General features: G+C 48.7%; 3 protein-coding genes across 3 annotated transcripts; all 3 read right to left on the bottom strand.

Annotated features, from left to right (window-relative positions):
• Positions 1-893: 893 nt before the first annotated feature.
• On the bottom strand, positions 894-12,288 carry LOC131260404 (sphingomyelin phosphodiesterase). Its single transcript, XM_058262114.1, has 6 exons — positions 11,777-12,288; positions 3,865-3,994; positions 2,131-3,770; positions 1,875-2,059; positions 1,632-1,814; positions 894-1,259 (listed from the first exon to the last, which is right to left on the bottom strand). The coding sequence occupies exons 2-6, from the start codon at positions 3,926-3,928 to the stop codon at positions 1,142-1,144; spliced, it is 2,190 nt and encodes a 729-aa protein (XP_058118097.1). The 5' UTR covers positions 3,929-3,994; positions 11,777-12,288; the 3' UTR covers positions 894-1,141.
• LOC131269966 (neuropeptide receptor npr-1) lies at positions 11,773-14,547 on the bottom strand. Its single transcript, XM_058272387.1, has 4 exons — positions 14,152-14,547; positions 13,506-14,088; positions 12,768-13,256; positions 11,773-11,924 (listed from the first exon to the last, which is right to left on the bottom strand). The coding sequence occupies exons 1-4, from the start codon at positions 14,545-14,547 to the stop codon at positions 11,773-11,775; spliced, it is 1,620 nt and encodes a 539-aa protein (XP_058128370.1).
• A 2,086-nt stretch (positions 14,548-16,633) lies between these two features.
• LOC131269951 (protein NDNF) lies at positions 16,634-18,428 on the bottom strand. The gene is made up of 4 exons (XM_058272385.1): positions 18,359-18,428; positions 17,276-18,290; positions 17,080-17,205; positions 16,634-16,997 (listed from the first exon to the last, which is right to left on the bottom strand). The coding sequence occupies exons 1-4, from the start codon at positions 18,426-18,428 to the stop codon at positions 16,634-16,636; spliced, it is 1,575 nt and encodes a 524-aa protein (XP_058128368.1).
• Positions 18,429-19,530: the final 1,102 nt, after the last annotated feature.

Below are 19,530 nucleotides of genomic sequence, written 5' to 3'. Positions count from 1 at the left end.
TCTATCGATTAGGGAAGCGATAAGATACCATCGGTTGGGGATTAATGCACGCAAAGAAATTGAAGTGTATAAAGCACTCCAAAAGGTTGCCTTCAGTTTACCTTGAAAGGAGAAATAAAAGCCATCTAATGGGTAGAGGTTCAGTCGAATGAAATGTAGTTAAAAGAATCCGGCATAATGTTAAATAATTTATTTTGGTGAGATTCATTTACTCCTATGTACACGCTTAACGTAATTAAGATTCTACACAGATGCTGACTCTCGTTTCGTTTTGAAATATCCTACTCCAGCAACGAGAACTAGCCGAGTACTTGTTTCTCCTGTACTGTTAAGTCTCTCGTTTCGATTCGAATCGTCGGTTTAACTGCTCACGACTTTCTTTTTGCGCCACTTGCACTCAATGCGGGATACAATACAATTCGATTGTACGCTTTCCATTCGACCTTCCTTCATGCTTCATTTATCACAACCCTTGAACTCATTTTGACTCGGATTTTGAAAAATTGGTTCCACTAACCCCGGGATCTACAGATATCACTGATTTCCTCTCGGCCCCCTTACTCAATATTTAGAGGGAGTCTCGTTTGCGTTGCCGGAGTCGATCCGGAAGGGCTATTTTCTCCACGACTTTCACAGGGCGGCCACAGCAGCAGCAGCAGCATTGGTGCATCCGCTGGAATGTCCACTGGGGGGAGTGCTCAGCAGTGCCGTCATCGTTTTCGCCAGAAAATTTTCGTTATCCCGTGGATGGCGTAGGAAATGCTGTTTAGGGACAATAGGACGTGTAGTAAAAACGGGCCCGAATCCTCACTCATTTGGAGGGAGATGAAGGTGGAAATCGGAAATTATTTCACAACACTGACACCAAAACGTCTTGAAACCGACATCCCATACCTTGGAAAGCAGCCACATTGCTTTTTTTTATTACTGTGTTGTATCCATTTTACATAGAGTGTGTAGTGTTGGCTTGGGTTAGAATTGGTTTTCTTATTCACATTCACAATAAGTTTAGCATAGAATTATATGCTCCAGACCGCGGGGCGCGGGATTGGGCCGAATGTAACCTTAATAACTAACAGCGTGTAATGCACAAGAATGATATTAGTTTCGGTAGCAAAAATAACGAAGAAAATGAAAATATTCAACCGCCAGCGCGCTGTACGCTGGGTAGTTTCTTGTTGCGCTCGTGCGCTTCCGCCACCTCGTGTTCGTGTTGTGCCATCAGTAGTGCTGCGTCTTGGTCGCTTTTGGACCCGCGGCTGCAAACAATAACGGGGGGAAAGCGAAAGATAACAAAACAGCGGAAAAACCATCACCAAAGAAGATGAAGGGCACAGGCGGAGAAGGAATTAATCATCGCGCACGGCGTGATGAAAGTGGAGGCTTTTTGGCACACGAGGAGTAGGGGGGAGTATTAGCGTAGGAGAAGCAACGGGAAACACCAAAGGTAATGCTTACGGTACTAGAGAGGGTAGTAACCATCACCAAGATGCTTATGCTGTCAATCACGGTTAGAAAGGATGAATGGCGAAAGAAGGAACCAGGCAGTGTCAAATGTACAGCGATTGGGGGGGTAGGAGGGAAGCGATGGAAGAAGCGGTTTTTAGAAGATTTTCTTGTAGAGTACATACGAAGAGCTGATCGAACTAAAGAGCCAATCTTTCCAGCCTTTGTTACTCTCGTCGATCTTGGCCTCGACGTCTTCGCAGAAGTACTTTCGATCGTGCGATCGACCGCTCTTGGCATCGCACAGGATACGCTTACGGCATTTGTAGTCACACTCCGGTTTGACGGGCGAGTTCTTCCAGTAATGCCTGCAAGGAGCAAAGCCATTCGTAAGAGGACCGTGTCACTTTCCCCCTTGTAACACTCACTTGTAGTAAAGATCGAACAGTTCTTTGCTGTCCGTCATGTTGTTGATCCACTGATCCCAGTCCGCCGGTCGAAGTCCCTTCATACCGTAGGCTGCCCGGGTCGAGTAGAGCTTGTACCAGATCGGGTAGTCGTACAGGTTGGCCTCCTTGAGGTTCATGATCCATGACTCGTGATCAACAACCAACTGGAATGATATGTTAGTCAGCTCTCTTGAGTTTTATCGCCTTTTTGAGCTGAGGTTCAGGTTCAACTTACCCGCGTAGTTTCATCGTGATCACCATCGATGTAGTATATTCGGTAGCCTGGATTGAGGTCATTGTAGGGCGTAACCGATGGCCCAATGTACGCTATGCTGGTGGCTCGGCTAAGATCGTGCGGATCGTAGAACACCTCAAACTCATCAAAGTGCGTATGGCCAAAGAACTGAGCCGTGATAGTGCTCTCGAAGCGGGACACAATTTTGTAATAATTGCGACTCCACACCTTGAGACAGTCCGAATGGCCGGGAGGAATGTGGCCAATCACGTGCACCTTCTCGCCCGCAAACTCCGCACTTTGCAGCTCGTAGATGAACCACTGCAGCTCGGTGGCCGGATCGGTGGAGTTGAGCAGAAGCCACCAGTTCTTATTGTTGCAGTAGTTCATGTTGAGCGAGATGATGCGATAGCCGGGCCGCACGAGGACGGAATAGAACGCACCGCGTCGTACCGTATGGGAAACGCTCGCCGGCAACCAACGTCTCCACTGTACGTCGAGCTCGTCGTACAGCCAGGAGATGGAACTGTCCACCTGCTGGACGTACGGCGGTGGGAAACTGTTAACCGGAGCACTCTCGTGGTTGCCCAGCGCCGGGAAGATGGGAATACCGGGGAACTTCTCCGACATCTGCTTGACCGTCTCCTTGAGTACCTTCAAATTTTCCTCCTTCGTCTGATTCCAGACATCGTGCGGCGGCAGGTCACCGGTCCAGATGATGAAATCGATGTCGGAGTGCGCATCGGCGATGTGGTTCAGCATGTGATCCACCGTCCGCTGGGGTGTGTCACACTTCCGGTAGTCGCCCCACTTCCCGGCCGCCCCGTTTGGCGTTGTCGGGCGACCGTTTGTCAGCCGGCAGCACAGCGGCTCGTTGCAGTCCGCATTCGAGCCCTCGGCGTAGTACGGATCGAAGTGTGTGTCGGAAAGGTGAAGCACCTTAAACACTGGAGCCCCCTCCTTAGGTAGGGCCAGCTCGCGAGGATCCGGTTTCGGGACGGGTGGAAACTCGACCTCCCATTCGTGGTACGGATTGTAGATATCGCCACAGGCATCCCCGATGATGAAGCCACAGATCTCATCCGGCCCAATGGTGATCCGTTTGAGCACGTAAATAACCTCGACGCCAAACAGTTGACTAACGCCCTCGCAGACTCGTGCGTGTTGAATCTTCAGGTTCACGCAGTACTGGTAGATCATGTTGATGATCTCCTCCTTGCTCTTGCCCGTACGAATGTAGTGCTGCAGCAAACCGGCGCCGGCTTTGCAAGCCGTACAGGACACCTGCGACATCACGCTCGTCTCCAGCTCGAACGCGACCTGCTGCAGGTTGAAGTACTTGATCGTCTTCGTCAGCAGCGGCGGCAGATGGGACTCTTCCTTGTTGTAGTAGAACAACGTCCTGGCCGTCGCATTGTCCCTTGCCTCCTGCATACGCCTCAACGCCTGCTCGTCCTCGTCGCCCTCGACCAGCTGAAACCCGCCCGACGGAGGAAGCTGATGCTTGTTGTACTGATTTTGTAGCCACGGATAAATGCTTCGCGGTGCCGCTTCCGCCGTCCAGTTATCCTCCGGCACCTTCCATTCCACCTGCGGTCGCCGCTGCTCGCCACCGACGGAGTTGAACAGGAAGGGATGAGCTGCAGGTAGAGGAAACACACACAAGCCAAACAAAACAAAAACCGTCAACAACCTTTTAGTTCCTAATGGGTTCGTCACGCTCTCCATTCTTACATTGCGCTATTCGAAGTATCTCCAGCAGAACGATGAACACAATTGGAAAGTAGTATTGACTCATCTTTTCGGGTGACTTAATCCGCGCCTGGTCAACGGAACCCACCGACGGCAGAGGGTAGTAGTAAATCTGGGAGGAAAAAATGAAACAGCATGGTTGGTTCATGAGCTATGGTCGGTATCAGTTTCACTTTCCGTTTCTACATAGTAATTGACGGCCGCTGACCGTTTGTGCCCGAGGTCGACGGGGTGGTAAATCACTACACTTGGTCGTTGACGACATCGCCGTACGCAGACACATATTTCTTGATGAAAACTTACGCTCGATTGCAGAAAACTCGTACAGAAAGTGAACTATGGATATCGGATTGCGGAAAGGGACTGGTACCTTTTGGAAGGCTTGCTTACCAGGTGTATTTTGAGCCAATGAGTTTGATATTGCACCTCCGTTATCAGTAAAATAATCCAGTATGCCTATTTGCCGACTTGGGGCGTAAGATTTTTCCGTAATCTTAAACCGGTGGTATAAGGTTTTGCAAATATTTTGTGTTGCATACCAGCCAGCAACTTGGAAAGCGCAATAAATTCTTGAACTATAGTGATAGCAAATACGAGTGCATATATTTGTTAGGGTTTACGCTTGGCAACTGTGCAGCCATCTACAGCGTCCACAGTGTGTTATCAGATCAGGTTGTGATGAAGTTATATTTATCTGCTCGTAAATCTGAAAGACAGCTCAGCTTCCTGAATTGAATTCAAGGTTAAACACCATCATCTGCAGTCAATTTGTTGCCACATTGGACATAACTCCTTAGAGGGAGGAAATGCATTCAATTTGTTATTCAATATTCATGTCACTTGATGGACATGGTGGTTCCAGGCAAAGACACCTTCCCCCCTGGGGCTAGAGTGTGTTCGATAGCTGATCGTTTCCTGTTTACAACGGTTTTCTCAAACCGGTAGATGCCTCGGCACGTGCGTTGGCATCAATTCTATTCGCCAAGTGGGCGCACTTTTCCCCCCTTCAGGCGATCGGCTGTAACCTACTTCAGTGATCTCCATTCTTAGGAAGAATTTAGATCTGTATCCGGCCAACCGGTGACACAACAGGTTTTTGAGCGTCCACGATCTTAACCTCGTTTAGGAGAGTTTCCTCCTTGCATAATGGCAGAGTTAGCCGATTGCAATGGTTTTTAGTTGCGAGTGTGTAACCAACCAGTTGCCAAGGTGAATGCATGTCGCATCCGGAAGATTGTTACCAGGTAAAGGTAGCTAAATGTCCCATGTCGTCAAGATAGTCCTGTCAGGATCGTCTTTATCTGGCAAACACTAATGCATTCCTTCGCTCGAGAGCTTAGTTCTGGTACATTACTTGTTATGTGACTCAACGGGGGGTGGTGCTGGAAGTCTTTCTCAGGTTGACAATGCTGTGTTCGCTACTACCCGGTAGCTGGTGGTAGCACAACAAAGAGGCTTTATCCGAGACCTGAATCGCAAAGCTAAGCTCGTGGCTCGTGGAGATACATTCACGCCCTGATTGCTTGCCGGCGGAGGAGAGCGCTTGTGTGCGCGAAAAGCGTGCGAACAAGATACGATCTGTGCAGTGGACAGTGGGCGCGTGGGACAAAGAAAAGTACGCGCTTCATTATGTCCAAAGGTGGAAACAGCCACCCGATTCACCCGTTTCCCGAGGCGTTGCATCGGCAGTTGAATATGAACATATTTTGGGATGAAAACCGGTCGGAGTTTTCTTAACGTATTTTATTTTTTCTTTTACCGTAGCTCGATCGCGTGTGATGAAAGAAACCAGTTTCCAAGATCGACGCACGGAGGAGGAGAAGGAGGTTGCGAATCTTCGGTGCCGTCGATCAGTTTCGATTGCTGCCAAAGTAGGTCACACTCGGAGGCTCTTCCCCTCCTCGGTTCAAGGTTTTGCATCTTAAGCATACGATTAACTGCGCGAACGGGAACTGGGAAGAATGCAGAAATCAATCGTCTGTTTGGTTTGGTTGGGGTTCTTCTCCTTCATTGGCGTTCCGGCCGCGACACCACGAACGTCCGCCAAACTCCGCCAAACTCCGATGTTATTCATAAAAGACAACTAACCGTAAGTCCCGCGCGCGCGGCTCAAGTTTGACTTGGCGGGTTGTGTTGTGTACGGTTCGTTGGGTGGCGCGTACTTTCTCGTAAACATTTTTCGAACGCTCTACGTCCCGGTTTAACGCGCATGCAAAAAGAGAAATGTATGAATAATTGATGCGGTAAGAGCGGTTTTACTTTTCTTCTCCCCCCATCGTCTTTCTCTCTCGCCCAAGGGTGGTGAGTATGTCCATCGTGTGAGCTATGTCGTCGGTTTGGGTTGGTGAAATTTGTATCTCATCTTTCCTTCAAAAAAACATACTCGTAAACCCATCATCATATATCAACAACGGGCATTTGATTGACCCGGTTGTGGAGCGCTGGACATGGTATCTGAAAACTTCCCGACTAACCAAGTGTGATACACGAACCCCTCACTTCCCGTGGGGGGTCGATCGTATGCGGATCGTTTTATCGTTAAAATAACTTCACTTCTCTTCATTTTGCACCTCCAACTTTCCTCCGCTTCGGGCGCATGAATTATTTTAATCAACCTTAAATGCAAACGTTAAACAATAATAACAATTTCTGTCACGCATCGTTACGAGGCCTCGCCACAAAACCCCACCCACCCCCCACACCCAATATGCTCACCCTTGTAATGTCCGTTCGCGTAAATCGCTACGAGGTACACGTGAATTCGAAGATTGCACAAGTCTCATTATCATATCGGTTGATGAGTTCGTTTCGATGCGAGCGGGAAAAGAGGGTTAACTCGGTTACTGCAACGTCCTCCCTACACCCTACACCCTCCTCACCGGGTGATGATTACAAGCGACACAAGATGCATTCCCGAGGTTACACCCTGTGTGGTGTGGGGCTTTTGTAAAATTATGTTTCTTTTGGATTCGAACACAATGGAACCACCCTTCTGCATAGTGCTGGTGCGCTGGCAAGGTTGGCAGAAAGTGGTCTTACGTACGGCGTGTGCGTTGTCAAACACAAACCACGCGGCGGGCGTCTTCGGAAGGCCTGCCAACAACTATTACACTAACAGTGGCAATTCTTTAACGACCGGCTCTGGCGCTTTTGCTCCTGTTAAAAACAGTCAGCCATCATCTGGAAGGCAATCAAATGCAAAACCCCCCCGTTTTTGTATCCAATTGTTCTTAGTCCAGTGGAAAATTGCCTCTCTTAGGGTGGGGAAACATTATTTCTCGTGACTTGAAGCTACCATATCCAGATAATTCCATTCGTCTTCAGCGACGTGACGTATCCTTGGATGCAAGGTGAGCTCATCATCTTCCTCAAGGCACTCGGTTGTTGTTGTTGTCTGCAAACGATCAAGTACTATTAATCGACAGAAGGTGGAAGGTGTGTGGAACTAGAAAGCCCGCCGGTGTTGTGAAAGGAGGAAAGCGGAATAAAGCTGTGAATAATGCGCGCCACCCCGCGTCATAATGCCATTTGCCATCAGCATCGTCTAGCGGAAATCGGTTCCTTTCGTTGCCCCTTCCTAAGTCGCATCCGGGACGCTCGCAAACCAAAGCATTGTATTGATCCACATACATACATATATTTATGAACGTGTCGAAAATTAACGACCTTGTGGATGTGCTCGGGAGGCGACAGGGATTGACGCAACCTTTCATCCGATCCGATCGGGTGCTAAGTTGTGCCGGCTCTACTTTCACTGGCTTGGGTTTGGGAACCCCGCGGAGTGTGTGGCTTAGGTAACGCGAAAGATTCTGTATGTCGTCCCCGGGCACGCGACTACTTTTCCTTTCGAACGCCTTTCCGATTCCGGTCGGAATTTTTGCCGATGGTTTCGTGAAAGTCGTTAACGAAATTGGAATATTTATCCCCTCGGACAGGATTCAGGTTACTCCTCCGATCGAGAGGGAGGGAGTAGGCTGGTCGACGACCTTCCTTCGTGGGAGGAGAAATCAATGTTGACATTTCTTCGCCGTCGCGTTCCTTGACCTCCAGAGTTGACGGTCAGAACCGGTACCCGGAAAGAACGTGCCGCGTCAGACAAAACCGTGCCTCTGCTCCAGCGTACGAACCATTCATCCGATTAAAAGGGAAAGTTTCTGTCTAATCATGACCTAAATCTTGTTTTCTTCTTTCCGCAGCGATGGCATTCTTCGGTTCCGATGGTTTCCCTCGTCTTTCCCTACGGTCTATTATGGGCGGTTCGTCTGTGAGATGGTGGTTCCTCGGTTTGACATTGACCTTACCTAACACTGCGGCGGTTTCACCGTCCAGGGTGGGGGAAGGGGAAAAGATCGTGACGAATGGGTCAGCACACCACCAGGTTCGTAGAGGCAACCAAGTGTAGAGACTAATAAAGTGTACCACGGGTTATAGCACGGGTCTCTCTCTCTCTCTCACCGTAGGTATCATTTGCCGACTACTCCAACGCAACGAAAGAAGAAAGGAAGGAAGCTGAGACACGCCGCGAAGATGAAAGCCGCCTCGTTTTGGGTGAGTATAATTCGGCCCGGATTCAAACCGTGAACAATCGGGCCACACCACCTCCTACACGGCGCTGCCTTCGTCTTCCAAGACCCAATTGCCCGAACCGAAAGCTGGTGGGGATGGTTTTCCGGATACGGAAGCGATGAGTGGCAACCCAGAAAACAAGCTACAATTAACTAAGAGCCAACCGTCAAGAGTTTTTGTGGCTGGAGGAGGGAGATAAAAAAGAAATTGAATTATTTATGTCATAGTCTGGCGAACGATGAGTCAAATGTTCACAATTTCTCCAACATCTTTCACCAGCTTGTCAAAAGGGGGTAGCATTTTAAATCGGTGGATGAGGGTTGATGGTGTGCGATGATAGTTCCCTGACCATGACCCCTCCCCCTCGGGTGCGACCTCGGGTGCGTTTATGTTTTTGCGCATTTACCCGCGAGATAAGAAGCGCCACTAAACGTTGGGCTGTAAACAACTCCGCCGCTTGGAAGACGACGGAGTTCGTGGAATTGAACTATAATTTCTCCGACATCTCTACCAACCAGCAGCAGCGTGTGTCTGCCTTGTTTTCATGTGGCTGATCTTATCGCCAATTGTTTCCTTCCGGTTGCTATCGTGCTGCAGGCCTTGTCGCTTTATACTCGGTTCAATGTTGTTTACTTTTTTTTTTATTGCTTACTTTTACGTTATTGTTTTAATTGATCTTTGTCAGTTTACAACTGGATCAGTTTCCTGTGAACATGCTCTTGTTGATTTAAAGACAACGCCGTAATAAAACAAAATCCAAAAAGGTTCACAATTGAATAACGTATCTTATAAACTCAAAAACCTTTAAATGACTATAAAAGTTTTTATAACGTTGAATTGATATGAAATGATGATTCAACGGACTATCTGCAAAATATTTGGAAGGTCAACTTAATAATTCAAAGCAGTAGTTTACTGAACAACACTGTGTTTAATAGTTCTATGAAGCATTGTTCACGGTTCTTTCGAAAGAACGATTGGAAAACTGAAGTTCAAACAGGAAAGCATACCGGTTTATAATAGCGCGGGACTCCGAGAATTGTGTCGCACTCAGTCTTCTAGGAAATACTTGAACAAGTTTTGCATTAGTTAAAAACAGGAAAAATAACCTGTAAGCGCCGCTGAATCACTGTGTTTAATAATGAATGATTTAAAGTAATACACAAGCTTTAATATTTTCAAATGCCGTAGTTCAGTCGGCAACCTTTTAAAAAAAGATTAAAAACAGAATTCTGGCCACAACCAATAACTTTTTTGTAAAATAACTGAATCATGCTAGGTTTCGGTTCAATGCCATTCATGCGAGACATACGGAAGTTTATTGGGTAGACCCCAAAAAAAATATGATAATTGGCCTTGACGGCTAGCAGAGGAATTAAAGAGGCCAAAAATTATACATTTGCTCTATTCCGACCGTTGCGCGGGGCCATTTGGGTCTTTGTGGAGAAAAAAAGATCAAACGTTTGTTGATGAAGAAAATACAAAAAAGATAAATTAGCCCAACTTCTCCTAGTTTTGCAACATTCGCATGCTATTTTCGACTAATAGAGTCACCGTAACAGACAACACACGGTGTATGGGGAGGGGGTTCGCCATTTGCCAAATAAAGCGGCGTTTTCTGTCGCTTTTATGTAACGATCCACCAGACCGACTTTGTTCCACCTGTTCGCTCGACACACATATAGGGGTGCCCTAGTACCGTTTGGAGTTTTCCATTTCGTATCATTATGTCAGCGTTCCCCCCCTCCGACAGAGATGGATGATTTTATGCATGTTGCTCGAAATAAAACTTCCCGTAATTAGAAATCGTGATGATCCTCCCCGCGTTTTCCCGGCGTCAAGTGAGAGAGGGAGTGTTTAGAACCGTTCCCGTTTTCCAATCCGTTACATCACCACACGAATGCACTCTGCTGTCGTTTCCCATCGCCGGAACAATCGCATTTTGCCGGGTCGCCTTTATACAGTGGATTTTTCCACGTGCCATGGTCGGGCCATACTACTTGGAGGGCAATGGCTGGATCGAGCCCAACACTTGGCCACCAAATGGGTTACAAAGGTTCTTCTACACTGCGCAGGGTTTAAATATATATATTACTGACTGGAACGGAATGGACCAGCGCACCTACTCCCCTTTTTCCCCATTCGTCTTTGACACATCAAATCAACACTCTTCCAATGGCCGATGGCCACAAAATATGTTTTCGCAGCACATCGACTTTTCGAGCGAGTTTGCGGTTTGCCGTTCGGTCCGTTTCTTCGCTAAAGTGAAAGTAAACAACGAAAGCTGGCCCTCCATCGCCACCACGGGCACCCCTTCACCACCTGGCCGGGCCTGCCGGACCCATTGAGGCCACCATTGAGGCACGTCGGGATCGAGATTGGGCATACACACGATACAATAACCACTACCCCGGCTATAAGAGACTCTTTCTCTTTCACAATTTTCACGCTCTTCATGGGCGCCTACGAAGGTGGCGCATACTGATGACCGCAAGTGTTGGGAGGGGACCACCGCGGGACACCCATCCTGTAGTGCCTTCCGGCGGACATACCACACACACACACACACAGAAGCTACAAACGCCACGATCAGTATTTTCACCAGCGATTGGATTTGCTTGGGAGGAAGGTTTTGCAAGTCTTTGTTTGCATACAATCGCCAAACCGGGGCTGGATTTCCGGTCACCGTCACTATGTCATTAACCAACAAATCGCGAATCGAAGTAGCACTCGATGTCGAGAGATTTTATGCTGTTTTATCTCACTTCAGATTTGGTCTCGGGGGTCTTTTCGCTAACCCATCCCGAGTTTCTTTGAATGGCACTTAAATTAAAGCACGTGCTGCTTCGATTGCGCTTGATTTTTGAGGTCAAAAGAGTGGAGTTTTCCTTTTTCCGTTGCCTTTCTTTGTGCCGTGGTGTGTTTTTGAGAGGCCTTCCGCAAGCGATTTCCTTTGCCCAGTGTCGGCGGGTTTGACGCGCAGCGATTGTGAAGTGAACTCTCGTCGGATTCGACGTCGGAAACAATCTCCGCGCACCAGCTGACGTTTTTACCGGAATGAACGGTGAACATTCGATCCGATTGCGATACCACCGCGCGGGGATCACTGACACTGGGGCCGATTTTATTTCCACACCAACCACCAACAAGCCCACACTTATCATCATCTGAAGCTCGACCAGTGGCAAAGGAGGCTCGAAAGCGGTGCACTCTTGGATCATTCAACGCACGCAAAACATTCCACCACAGGAGCAGTCGAAATATTGATAATCTGGTTTTGGTTTGCCCCTCCACACACTCCCAGCGTCGCGTGGACACACACACTTACTTTTTCGATTTAATTATGGTTTCACCTCGCCCCTTCCGTACATCCACCGACTGCTGATCCGTCTTCTCCTCTTCCTCCACCTGCACATTCACACTCGACACACTTGCGGCCGTCCGGCTCTGTTTGCCCGCCTTGCCGATTACTTTAACTAAACGCGAAAACGAATAAATCCGGAGCACGGAACGATCATCGACCGTGTTGCGGATCGTTTCTCGATGTCGACCCTCCCGATGTCCGCGTGTGCCAATCGGTTTAATCGTGCCGTGAGTGACTGCCCGTGTCTTAAGTGTGATGCGTGTGGCCACCCTGCCACAAAACGAGCCACGGAGACGCCCGTACCAACGATCAGCTTCGACGATGACGTTCCACCACCAACGGCGCCCAACGGATAACGGCGATCTCTAGCGGACGCTCCAACGGGCGGGAGGAGGGAATCCGACCGCGGGTAACTGCTGCACACAGGGAAAGCGGTCAGGAGGAGGACGGTAGCGAAGGAACAAATTAAAAAGAAAAATAAAACCGGGACAACGAGCCGACCCCGTATCCGACACGGTGCGCGGCCGACAATGAACTGATCCGTCGGTTCCCCCAATCGAGGCCTTCGCAGTCCAAGCTCTGGATCACAAGCTGCCGTACGCAGCTCCAACATTCGTTTATGTTTCACGGAGAGAGCGAGCAACGCGCGATCAGCTGGAGCTGCTTCTCGCGTCGCGAGAGAAATTCCACGAAAAGAGATCACACGCCGTCGTTTGCGCGTACAGTCTCTTTGAACAACGTTATAGGCTAGCTGAACGACATTTTACTGCTCATGAAACCCTGTAACTCACTCCTATGTGGTTCTCAGTATGTGCAATTTTGGATGCAACAGTACCTGAAACAAGGTGAAAAGTTATCGTTTCTTGAAGGAAAGTTTCCTTGAGAAGATTTATTGGAAAATTAATTCAATTCCATTTTAGATACATTTGTAGATGTTAGTCGCCCATGTAAATACCGCCATCTCGTTGTGCCTCCGCACCTTCACCACCACCACTGTTCCGCTCCTTCGTCCCTCGGCCACGACGGATCTTGTGGAGCCCACGCCGGCACGGTTCCATCCAGGTACGCACACAGTACGCCTTCACGAACAACGTAAAGCGGATCGTTTCACTGAGAAAAGTGTACATCAGCGGGTTGAGCACCGCATTGACCATCGCAAGGATACCGAACGAGTAGTGCAGGTTCCAGTAGGCGCTAGTGTTCGCCTCGCCGATCATTTTAATCAGCAGGAAAATCCACATCGGCAACCGGCAGATGAAAAACACCAGCATCAGTACGATGATTGCCTTGAACATGCGTAGTTGACGTTTTCTCCGGTTCGCGGACGCTTCGTTGTTGCCGGCCTGAGGTTTCGTCTGGGCTTCCGGGAGTGAGGTGTCACTTTTGGTTGGCTCCTCGCCAACGATGGCCGTCGTGTTGTGGTGCGGACAGGTGCATTTGGAAGCTTCCGAAAAGGAAAAAGATGAGTGTTAAAGGCGTTCCAGGGAATTTTTCTCTTGTCCAAAAAGATTCTGTACTGAAATGTTCTGGTAGGATTTTATTCTTAGAGGTTGGTTGAATGCTTGAGTGGTTGTACTGAATTTTCACAGGTTAATATGGAGACTTCAGAATACCAAACAACTCAAGGTCAACTAAACAAGGCAAGAAAAAGGAGGGAATCTTAATGGACTATTAGAATTGCACAACAACTCACTAAATACTGATGCTGGCGTGCGTCGTTCCACGATCGGAGGAGGTAATGTGTTGGTGGTGAGGGTTTTTTTGTCGTTGCTACTCGTCTCGCGTCCCGATCCGCAGCTCTGCTTACACTTCTCCTGTTTGTTGCTCCTCCTGCCCGCTTCGATCGGGTTCCGCCGGATCCAGATTTCCTTCGCAATCACACCGTTAAGCCAGCAGAAAGCCCCGAGCAGCGGCAGAAAGATGACCACGAACACAATCGCAAAGTAGTAGCTGTTCTTGCTCTTATCGGTGGCGCAAATCGAAGCCATATAGTAGCCGTTGATGATGGCGCCCGGTTGCTGCGAGTCCGTGGTCAGCACCACAATGTCGAACACCTCGTACAGGGTGAGCATTGGACTGGAGATACCGGCACCCAGGCCCCAGATCAGCACGGCACAGGTGACGCAGAACCATCCGTTCGGCTCCCAGGTACCCTTCATTAGGCGCACAACGGCCATATAGCGGTCGAGGGCGATCGCTACCAGTGTGATGCTGTTGACCAGCACCGCCATCGTTTGCACGAACGGGGAAAACGTGCACATGAGCTCCCCTAGGGTCTGTTGTGGGATGAAGTATGTAAAACTCTTGTGGCGTGGGTGCTAAGAGATTGCGAGTCTTACCCAAAGTGAGTTGAACTCGGTATTGAACTGTGACAGATACACAATCGAGGTGACCGTCACGAAGGCAATGTCGGAGAAGGCGAGCGACAGCAGACAGACACGGAAGAGGTGGCGCTGCTCGCGGCGTATGTTCGTGATGATGGTGACGACGTTGCCAAAGATGGCCATCACCATCACCATGATCGCAAACACCGTGAACACCGTGCGCTGCTCGGTCGAGAGGTTCCTCAGCGAGTTCTCCCAGTAGCCTATCATTGGCACCCCCGGACCGCTGCCGTCGCTGTGCTCTCGGGAAGAGGCCACACCACCCGTCAGCAGATCGGCTCCCACCTCCGCACTCCAGTTAAGCGCCGTTATCCAGCCGAGCAACCTTTCGCTCACCTCCACCACGGCCATGCTGGCAGAAGCAAAGACGGCACAGCCACACGCCAAGAGCGCAGAAAAAAAAGCGCAACGAAACCTTCCCGAAAATGTCTTCCACAAGTCGGTGGAAATTGGATTAAAATTTGAATTGTCCTACACGACACACCGACACGACACCGCATAAATCACCACCCTAAAACACGTACACTTTTCGCACGACGCCAGCCGGAAAACATGTGTCTGCACAAATCGTGTGTGTCCCCGGAACCGGCCGGGAAATGCAGAACGAGGCGCAGTACGACGATGGGAGGAAAAATTTGAATTGGAAAGCGAAATCAACCGAACGCGAGCAGAAGATTCTTCAACGCTTCCGTTTGCTTCCAGCCACAACTAGCACCGGCTTGGAGACTCTGTCACGGACTGAAAATATATGTGTCTTACGGTGATGTGTTTTATAGGGCTAGGAAAATGTATATCGACGCCGAGTGCCCGTTCGGAGGATGGGTTGGAGGATGACTTATCGTACGCGGTTATGCTAACGCTACAACAACCCCTAATCGGTGGTGCTACTGACTGATAACGGGTTTTCCGTATCGAAGGTACCATGGACTTAAGATTGGACATTTAGGGATACTAGTTTTTCCACTTCAAATAGAAGAAAGAGAATGTAGGATCTGTTTATAAAAGAAATTGAAAAAGTAGTAAAAGTAAACAAATTACCCCAATAAATACCAAATTTCATTTGAAAAGATAAATTATAATACCAAATAAAATGAGGTAGTAGGATTTACCCGCAGGCTGAACACTGTGATATGACATGTAGACGTAGACTATCCAAAAGAAAAAAAAGCATCCCTTTGGCGGGCCAACACGTTACGACGGGGGAAATGTGATAACGGATTGTTACTGTAATCGAACACAAACGATACTACAACAGAAAAAGGAAGGATCCACCAAAAAGGGCGAGAGAGAGGTTAACAAATCTGGACGCACAAGAGAGGGTAGGTGCAGCGAAATGTACTATAACACCCACCTCGAAGTGGTGGGGGGGGGGGGGGGGGAGGGAATTGATGGCGGAAATTAATTATTCCCGATGTCAATGGATCGTATCGAATATGTCGTCGCCCTCCCGACGGGGGTGGAAATCGGTTCCAGCTTCGGCTTACCTGGTGCTCATTGTAGTTAAAGGTACTTGACATGCAATATCTCTCTCTTTCTCTCTCTCGATGATCGTCGATTAAATTGCATCGTCGGATATGGAGACGCTTGGTGTTCTGTTAAACTGCGATGCAAAGCGAACCCCCGGTCCGTTGATAAAGTGTGTGAAAACAGCAGTCAATTTTCCGTACCGATGCCGCCGAGTGGAAAAGTGTCGATGTGCGATTGTTGTGAAAGTGGAACACAAAGGCCCGGAACGAGCGAGAGCGGTTACTGATTGCAATGTAATAGAAAATGCAAATCATATCGCAAACAAATCCCATCCGGGCATTATCAGTAAACAAATAGGAGGAACCGAAAATAGGAAAATGCATTCCGAGTACTACGGTATGGTGAGAACTGTGATTGGATTTTTATTATCATTGGTTAATTTGATTTCGTCACGTCGTTTTCTTTAGAACTATGGGCCATCAATGAAATATTTTTTGCGGGTCTCCTGTAGACGTCCTGACGTTGTAGAGTTTACGGTAAAATGAGATGAAAATGGAATAACCACTCAGCATAACTCCTGGTTAATCTTAGGGATTAAAAGCTTATAAGTAAGATGCACTGAACAGGCTTAAACATTAGATATATGCTAAATTCGTCTTTCCCGGCAAGCTTTCTGTTCTGACGAGAAGAAGGAGGACCCTGCCTAAGCTACCATGAAGCGAGATCACGGCAAACAATGTTTCGCAAAATGCAGCTGTAAGCGATTTGTAGACAAAACTGCCAACGTTCGTCCGCTCTTGCCTCTCTCTCGCTAACCTAAACTAGAAAATCCTTATAAAGGATTTGAACTGCGCTGCATAATAAGAGCTCCTTCGAGCAAGCACTTTCCCCTGTTTGTTGCAGTTGGCGGTTTTTGGTTTACGATACGATCAAGTTCAATTATATTTACACACACACATCGTCGAGGAAGTTAAACATTGCGATGTGATTGTTGGAGCTGCTGTTGCTGCAATCCCTTGCGGTTGCTGGTCCGTTTCGTGACTCCCGTCGTGGTTAGACTGTTCCCGGCGGTGGCGGCGTTTGCGTTCGCTGTGTTCCGGCGCTTGTGGCCACCACCCCGCTTGCGAAAGCCCCCCTTTACAATCAGCTTGCCGGAGGCAGCGCCCGCGGGCGAAAGGAGATTACTGTCGCAATGGGAGGATGTCTTGATGCGGACGGATTTGTATGGCAAGCTGCGGCCTCGGGGTGGTATGGCGGTCACGAACACCGAGTAGTAGTGCTCCGGAAGTAGGTTCGGAATGTCCAGCGAGAGTGGATTAAAGTCGTTGCCATTGCTGGAACGAAGTAAACGGTTGTTATTCTAGGCCAGAACTTGATGGACTTCTAGAGTCAAACTATTTGGAAGGTCATACTCACAAGCAATGTTTGTTATGGAACTGTGGATGGTTGCAAACGTCCCGGTTTTCCAGCTCGCAGTAGGTTGGAATTTTCACATTGTTGTAGTACTGCGTTTTGGAGAGTTTAAACACGTACACACAATATCTGTGGAAATTAGGGAGGAAAATTGTTCTTAGGCAACACTTTTAGTGTAACAAAGTAACTTGTCACTCACGTAACATCCTTTTCCGGTGAGCCGAACCATGCGATCGTACTGGAATGGCACTTCCGGAGCGGCACGAGCTCGGTGATGGTGGTGTTCGATGGCATCCGCGGCAGATCGATGAAGTCGTCCCGTGAGGTAACGGCCATCTGAACCCGGTTCATGCGCGACGTATCGTCGGCCTCGTACACCCGAATCAGATATCGCTCACCGGGTCGCACATTCCGCACGACGATCGTCTTCGGGTAGTACACATCCCGCACCGGTTCCATGATACGGTGCTTTTTCTTAAGAATCTCCACGTTCACCGAACCGCCGCAAGGGGTGAGATGGAGCTTGAAGAAACTATTTGGCGAGCGCTTGGGGACCTTAAAGTTGAACAGCGCCAGCCCACCGAGCGTGGAAAGCTTGCCCACGACCACCTTTCCCTCGACGAGCTGCGTGGGACGCGTCCGGTTGAGCTGGACCTGGGTCGAGCCGAGCAGGAACGAGAGGTTGTTGTGCTGCGAGTGTATTGCAAACACGTCCACAAAGTAGGTAACGTTTGGTTTCATGCCGCGAATCAGCTGACGAGTCCTGGTGCCGGTGCAGACGATCGTCGTCCCCACTTGCGCATCCACTTTTCGCTCGTCCCTCGGAGTCAACCGGTGCAGGAAATCGTTCACGGCGATACTATCACACGCTGGCCGATGGATGGAGTTGCCCAGTGCCTGGCAGAGGGTCCGCTGCCGTCGCCCGGTACTGACCGCCAGGCAGTAGTTCATCACGTGAATGTCCAGCTTACTCTTCTCCCACTTTATCATGACGACATACCGACGCCGCTGCTGTTGTACCTTGATACGCGACGGAGCGGTCATATTACGAAACGGCCAGCCACTGAACTCCTCCGCGCCCTTACGATTATAACCCACGCGATAGGGACAGCTACCGTACGGCGCTAATCCCGTCACGTTCACAAGCACTTGATACGACCCGCGCTGCGTACAGGGACGAAAAAATTGACTTCCATCCGTCTGCGAGGCAATGTCTGTGAGGGGTGAGAAAAAGGAAGGAAGTTTGTTTGCGACTCCAGCATCCCATCGCTCCATCACTTACAGCGTCCTTCATGCAGCACCCACCAGTTCGGAGTCGCTTCTGAATCATCCTTCCTTCCGCAGGCGGGCATTATGGAGATGGAAAGTGGACTCGTTTCCGGCAGATGAATTGTGAATCTAAGAAGAACGAGGCGTTGGAGAGACGGAAAGAACAGAATGGAACTCTATAAGCGACGAGCGAAAGGATTCCCATCAACCTATCGGAGTGAACACACTTCATCATTCGATTCGCAAAGCGGAACCATTTCCAGACAACTCTAGAAGCAGTTCATTTAATTCATACAGATTTAATTACAGTGATTTGTCATTTTTATGGTGCCGTTTGCCGTTGTCCGGATCGCCGTTCGTTCGGCGTTCGAACTCGAGGAATATTAGACGAGCGATATTTCGGACGCCGCAGACGATTTGTCGTCGCACAGTTTTATTTTTATGTCTCACGGGCCAACTTCCGATTGGTGGACTGTTTTTTGGGGGTGAGCAAAGATGGAAACGACTTGCCAAAACCTAACTGATGGTGTGACATTAACGGGACAAATCCCTTGATAATATTGACTTTGGATGAAACAGGTCTAAGATTGTCCGCACGTACCGTAGGTTGAAGGATTTGGCACGGATTCACCAATTAATGGACCGCTTATTGCAACTGCCAGCCATCCAGAATCATGAAGCGGATATAAGGAAACTTTCGTGAAGTGAAGTAGTGGGTCAATTAAATCAACGATGGTTGTTTTAAAGTATTATTCAGCGTTTTACATCTCAGCTAGCAAACTGTAAAGTAATTGATGTTGAATCGTCAAACCTCCCAATGGCAACACAAACGGGACAAGTAAACAATTCAAGGCTTTCTAGGATCTTCCCCAATGATAGCTAGCGGTTGAATGTTTGTAGTAGAGACATCCAGTTGAAAGGTACAGGATAAGGTAGGCTATGATCGCTTTTTTGCATCAGAAAACGAGCGCGAATCAAAACAATCCTCGCAAAAGTATGTTTTTGACTTGAAAGTGACTATCATTGCGGTGGATCCTAGAAAGCCTTGAATTGTCTACTTGTCCCGTTTGTGTTGGCATTTGGAGGTTTGACGATTCAACATCAAATACTTTACAGTAGGATGTTCTACGTACACTGCCGGGGTTGCTAGGTGAGATGTAAAACGCTGTAACGTTGTTATTCTCT

This window comes from Anopheles coustani, chromosome 3 (assembly GCF_943734705.1).
Source record: "Anopheles coustani chromosome 3, idAnoCousDA_361_x.2, whole genome shotgun sequence".
NCBI lineage: Eukaryota > Metazoa > Arthropoda > Insecta > Diptera > Culicidae > Anopheles > Anopheles coustani.
Note: the sequence above shows the minus strand (reverse complement) of the source record. Positions and strands in the feature narration are given on the sequence as shown.